The sequence below is a fragment of the Brienomyrus brachyistius genome, chromosome 17 (genome assembly GCF_023856365.1).
Source record: "Brienomyrus brachyistius isolate T26 chromosome 17, BBRACH_0.4, whole genome shotgun sequence".
NCBI classification, from domain to species: Eukaryota; Metazoa; Chordata; class Actinopteri; order Osteoglossiformes; family Mormyridae; genus Brienomyrus; species Brienomyrus brachyistius.
Window position 1 is genome coordinate 16,017,222 of NC_064549.1, and position 6,519 is coordinate 16,023,740.

A 6,519-nucleotide genomic window follows, 5' to 3' on the forward strand; every position below is an offset into this window, starting at 1 on the left:
GGATGCACTACTGGGGTGATACGGGGAGCCAGCAAAAAAAAAAGAAAAACAAACTGGTGACATTTGCATGATTGGTTTTCTGTCAGGGGCGGCATGATGGTGCAGTGATTAGTGCTGTTGCCTGACTCCTCTGGAACCCGGGGTCTCTGCCTGGGTCACATGTGTGTGGAGTTTGCATGTTCTCCCCATGTCGTTGTGGGGTTTCCTCCGGGTACTCCGGTTTCCCCTGCAGTCCAAAGACATGCTGAGGCTAATTGGAGTTACTAAATTGCATGTGTGAGTGAATGGTGTGTGAGTGTGCCCTGTGAAGATGGATGAATGGGTTTTCTGGCACTCATTTGCATTGTCACTCAATGATAACATATCACCATGAGGAAGTGGGCGCCCTTACTGTAGTGTGTGAGCTAGTCGACGTGCCACTCAGAAGTACAAGATGGGGAGCGGTACAGGGGCAGGTTGACCTCAGGTCTCCCCACTGAAAAGCTTTGTAGAGTACTATTGCTATTAGTAAAATCAGACACACTACGAAATGCTACCAAATAAACCACAATTCATTCATAAAACTGTAACTGTATAGTTTCATAGATGTTTTTTTTTTAATTTATGCAAAATCAATAAGAATAATATTAAGCCAGTCTGCTCACCACCAAAGTGAATTGGTTCAGTGTTGACTCTTGGTTGATAGTGTTGGGGGAAATGGGTAATGCAAATATGCTGTAGTGGAAAATTAACGAAAATGAATAAGAAAGGGTCTAAGTCATCAGTATTTAGAAGAAAGAGCAAAGAAGGAGAGGGAGTAATGTGAAAAAGATAACGGTATGCTTTCATCTCTGAGTATAATATTATGCATGCAAAGAAATAGGCTTCTTTAATATGTACTAGCATGTTTGTTAGACAGTTGGGTAATAGTGTACTAATTCAATTCTCTTTATTTTTTATTTATACACTATAATTTGTTTATATCTGTCTTTGTTACTTCTTCATATTTGTGAATCTTATTTTATATATATTTGTATATTTACTTAGTTTAAAAATTAATTTATTTGTATCATTACAAATAGCTTAATAAAGGGGGGGGGGGTGTTCACCCTGAGAACCATACAAGCCAGAACTCATTCACTATGTACTATATATGTACTATTATGATATGCACTATTCCTCATTTTCTGTTCTGAAACACTCTCTGTCATGTGCAGGTAATGCATTCTTATGTGCACTGGGGACAAAGTGTGGCTCAGTGGGTTAGGGCACTGCGCCTGCGTTTGGAAGGTTCAAATCCCAGAGTTGGCAGAGTAGTTTCACTGCTGGGCCCTTGAGCAAAGCCTTTAACCCGCAGTTGTTCCAGGGACTGGCTGATACTGCTTTTTCAAAATGTACATTGCTTTGATAAATAAACTGAAATGTACAGAGCAGACATACCATGAATTTGTTAGGAAAGCAGTATCGAATGAATAAAACATCATACTGCAATAGCTTTGACCAATTGCGTATCTCATATCCAGGCAACCATCAACAGTGGGCTGAATCAGTAACCACGTGATAACTTTTTTTTTTTAATTCTCATCTATATATTGATGTAGCTGAGCAACCAACAGCTTATATTGTACTGGCTGTTTTAATCATCCAAAATCCTCAGCGAAAGGTAAGGTTTACCATTCTGGAATCAAACTAAATTAAATACCTGCTTTAATATGATTTGTTGTTTCAAAGACACATCCTTAAATTTTGTACTATGTATTGTTTATGGACATCTGCAAAGGAAAATTGCAAGGTGATGTGTGAAAGTCTAATTCTACAGCAAGTGCATATTTATACCAAGTTAGGCTGTTAGGTAGAATTTTTACATTAAAATGAAGGATAATATTTTTGTTTTTTTTTCCAGGTGAAGCTGGTGGAAAATGTACAACAGAACGGTTCATGTCCTTGACACCATTTTCACCATGGACAGCTTTGACCTGTCCTGGGAAGGTCTTTACATTACGCTGACATTTAGTTCCCTCATTTACTCTGTCGCGTTGGGATGTAATTTGATTCTGCTCCTGATTATAGCCACCAACTCAAATCTGCACCAGCCCATGTATTTGTTCCTCTTTAACCTGTCTGTCAACGACCTCATAGGCATCAGCGCCATTTTTCCCAGGGTTATGGTCAACATGCTCTCTCAAGACAAAGCCATCACTTTCCTTGCATGTGTGATTCAGGCTCTTTGCCTCCACATTTATGGTGGAGCCACACTTTTAATATTGTCTGTTATGGCTTTCGACCGATATATTGCCATCTGTCATCCTTTGCGCTATCACAGCATCATGACCAAAGGCTCTGTGATAACGCTCAGTGTTTTAGCATGGCTGGTGAACATACTGCTGGTGGGCGTCCTCTTTATACTGACTCTGCAGTACCCTTTTTGCACAACAGCACTTTCAAACTACTACTGTGACAATGTGTCTATCTTGAAGCTGACCTGCGCCAAGGAAACCACAGCGAACAACATCTATGGGCTGTTCATCACTGGGCTTTTACACAGCATTGGGCTGTTCTCTGTGTTTTTCACCTACATCCATATTCTCATCACATGCTTCAGAAACAGAAGTGTGGAGTCGAATGGCAAGGCTATGCATACCTGCGCTACACATTTGCTGGTCTTCCTTATCTACGAGTTCTCAGGTTTTGTCATCGTCCTTTGCTACCGGATTCCTAGCACACCCCCCTCCTTGCAAAAGTTCATGGCAATGTCATTTTTTGTTATTCCCCCGTGTATAAATCCAATTATCTATGGTGTTAAAACCAAAGAAATCAAAAGGAACCTAAAACTGGTTTTTGCCAATAAGCTCCTTCCTACTAAGGTTTCCGGTTATTGTAGGAGACCAACAATAAATACTGTTGCCTAAGTTGTACAATCTGATGTTATATAAACAAAAATAAGCCAATATCACTTCACAATAAAAACTTTAAGCTGTCATTTTTTCTGTTCTTTGGTATGTCACCTGACTTTCTGTAGAATAACCTTTTTTACTTGAGGGCAACTCAGACTGGAACAGTGAGCAGAACCATGTGACACAGAGACGGGTTAAACCATTTTCAAAGATGGAGGGGTGAGATGGGTATAACAAGGCCATGACATAAAAAAGCCGACTTTGTTGGGTCGGGAGAAACAAAAAAATCCTAAGATTACACAAACCCATTTTGTGATATAAAAGTTACTGGATATACTGTGGCAGGGAAGGAGATGCAGCAGATGAGGGTTCAGGCAGAGATTCTTTGAGGGGTGAGGTTTATTTGTGGAATAAGAGAAAATGTACTAAATGGTGATGGAGATGAAGGGGGCGTGGCCAGCAATTAAGGAGAAAGCAGCACTTTGCCGAAAGAGGCAGCCGTAGGTTCTCTGGCACTGGGGGCAGTCATCCTCCAGGTTTTCATAAGACAAGGACTGCATGTACAATAAATAACCACTGACTAATAAATAACCACTCCTCGACCTTATCTGCAGCACAGGCCTTAGACTCTACAGGATTATATGGTCGTAACCCCTGATTGGGCCAAATACCAGCTGCCACCTTCTGGGATTCCTTGTGGACCATCGCATCACAACACAATAGGGACCTGAACCTCCCCACCCCCACTTTTGAAACAAAAATAAAAGAAAAATTTGATAAGAAGCATCCTCTAAATAGTGTTTAAATGGTGTTGAATATCTAAATGTTTCTACTCAAACTGTGTCGACCATTACAAACCACCTGCAGCCTGTGTTTGGTTGCCTATTCACATGCATGCACATCCCCACACTTGTCTTCTGTCGTTGTGGATTTTGGGTCCTGAACAAGCTGAAACCTGTGCTGCCTAAGTTCTGCCAAATGCACTTTTGGTCACATGGACTAAGGATTTACCACAGTGGTCTTTCAAATAGCAAGCAATGCATGTAGACTTAAATTATATATAAGCTATATCAAGCCTACATTGAATGCAATTGTCAACATTTTTTCCTTAATATCTTTGGCCAATGTATGTTATTGCGACAAAGCCAACAATTAAGTTTGACCTAACATGAAATTATGTCTGTTAAAATAAAGCAATATATCTATGAATATGCCCTCACATGATGCGTAACATCACTGTATATTGGGGCTCAGTACATTTAAACTGGAAATACATTGGAGAGAAGGCTATGTGTTGCTTACCCATTTGTGGGTGACTGGAAATTCCTCAGCCGACATAGTAACAGTTTATGTATGTCAACCAGTGTGAATCACAATGTTTAGTGTATCTGCACCAGCCCATGTATTTGTTCACAATGTTTATTTTGTACAATTATCTCAAATCACACCAAATGCATCAACAATTATGACTGGATAAGCTTACAAGCCCAGACATTTTGCTCATTGTTTGCCCCCCCCCCCCCAATTCACAATCTCTCCAGTGCCCCTGGATAGATATAAATATATGACAACAAATTAAAATGTAGAAAATAATGTTCTGAAAAATTGAAAATTGTTTCTAAATCCCAAAACCATTAAATAGCCCTCATGTGCATTCACAGCCTGCCTTGCTTCACAGAGACAATGTATTCAGTCACATGTGTCAGCAGGAAGTCAATTTCCCAGGTCTTTGCAGCATTCATAAAAATGTTGGGTGCGTGTGGGTTGCTTAGCTTAATAAACCTTTCTCTTTCTATGGGGTTGATGTCTGGAGACTGGACAGGCCAGCTCATGAGTTACATACCCTATAATGCACAGGATCTGGAGCATGAATTCTTTCTTATACCACGGCACTGTGGAATTCTCAGATCTAAAAGGCGCTGATTAATTTTAAATGCACCAGGCATATTCTAACATAACGCAAAGTATAAAAGTAATGAAATTGCTACAGGTCACTTAGACAACAATAGTGCTTCAGGCTGTGGAAAATAAATACCTAAATGATTTACTGATGTATTGCACTTGTAGTCCAGTCATACCAGCAGGTACATAAAGTTATAGTAACCCTTACATAATTGCTGATTCAAACACTTGCATATAACGTTGGTACCGGTACTTTGTATATACAGATTCGAAGCATTCTAAATATCTTTATACAGAAAATGAGGTAATATTTTCCTCTTTAATGACATCAGCTACCAGCAATTACCAGCAGCAGCACAGACAGGGAAGTCAACAACTGACATAACACTAACACTTGGGTAAATTCTAGCAGAAACACACACATTCCACAGTAAAACACTTATTACAGACGCTCCCTGGGTTACGATGATCCCAGTTATGATATTTTGACTTTACAATGGGTAAATGTTTTTCACTTTCAGTACATTATTCGACAAAATATGTGAGATATGGAACTTTGTGTTTATGATTTTGCCCACCTGTAAGCTAATGTAAGTGTTCTAAACATGTTTAAGGTAGGCTATAGGCTAGGCTATGATGTTTTCTAGATTAGGTGTACTGTATTAAAATGCATTTTCGCCTTACAATAGGTTTGTTGGAACATAATCCCATTGAAAGGCTATATTTGCAACATAAATAAATGAACACACACATCACATGACATTGCATTTAAATACTGCACATACTCGCAGTACAGGCTAAAGTGTGCCGCTAACCAGAATAATTAACCCTTATGAGTTTCACAGCGTCACATTGCCCCCACCTGGGGGGTCAGCTGTCTCTGGCAACCCCCAGATGAACCACAATGTCCTTAAGCCACAGTGGTGCATCACAGTCCCCATAGTCCCCAGCGTACATTTCACCTCAGGAGTGTCCTTGTCCTCATCCCTCCCAAGGGAATCAGGTCAGGCTAGGGGATGGTATAGTACCAGGCAACCCCGGTACAAGATCACAGCATTTTGTCACTCAGGCAGCCATGGTGGTGATAAACAATGTAAGAGAAACGCTCCAAGATCTCTCCCAGTCCCCTTTGGTGGCTGTCCAGCTTGAGGGACTGTCCCTACTGCAAATAAGGCTGTACACCCAAACTGAGTCCTCAATGCTGAAGTCCTGCCTGTGGTGGCATGCATCATAGGTGTACTTCTGTCAGGTGGTGCTGTGCCTTGGTACTGCTAAGCCAGCTCATTTGCACTCCTCAGACTCTCCTAGAGACACCAAAAGTACTCCATACCTGACTCTTTCGGTATCTCCAGCTCTGAGGTGGCCTGAACACCATGTGTACTGGCTCCCTCCTGAGAAAGTGGCTGGCGTGGGAGGCCCTGAGTGGTTTCCTGCACCACTGCTGTGTATACCCACAAGATGAGGGTCAGGTTATGGTCCCAATTACACTGGTGGCAAACACAGAGGGCACAGAGGGACGGGGAACAAACACAGGGAGCACAAAGGCAGGGGGCAAGGAGGCAAAGGGCGGGGGGTAACAGGGAGCTGGAGGGAACCTCGGTGGGCAAGAAGCGGAAGCCGCAGGGGCAGCAGTCAACCTCGAGGCCAGAGCAGGAGGGACCCTTGGCGAAAGCGAGGGAGGAGCTTAAGGGAACCTCAAAGGGGGTGAGGAAGAAGGCGGAGGGACCAATCAAGGAGGAAGAGG

General features: G+C 41.8%; 1 protein-coding gene across 1 annotated transcript; it reads left to right on the forward strand.

Moving 5' to 3' along the window:
• The first annotated feature begins 1,594 nt into the window (after positions 1-1,594).
• Positions 1,595-2,953, forward strand: LOC125712027 (olfactory receptor 2K2-like). Its single transcript, XM_048981629.1, has 2 exons — positions 1,595-1,642; positions 1,883-2,953. The coding sequence occupies exon 2, from the start codon at positions 1,899-1,901 to the stop codon at positions 2,886-2,888; it is 990 nt and encodes a 329-aa protein (XP_048837586.1). The 5' UTR covers positions 1,595-1,642; positions 1,883-1,898; the 3' UTR covers positions 2,889-2,953.
• Positions 2,954-6,519: the final 3,566 nt, after the last annotated feature.

Coding starts and splice junctions, on each gene's coding strand:
- LOC125712027 (XM_048981629.1), top strand. CDS start 1,899: ATGTACAACAGAACGGTTCATGTCCTTGACACCATTTTCACCATGGAC.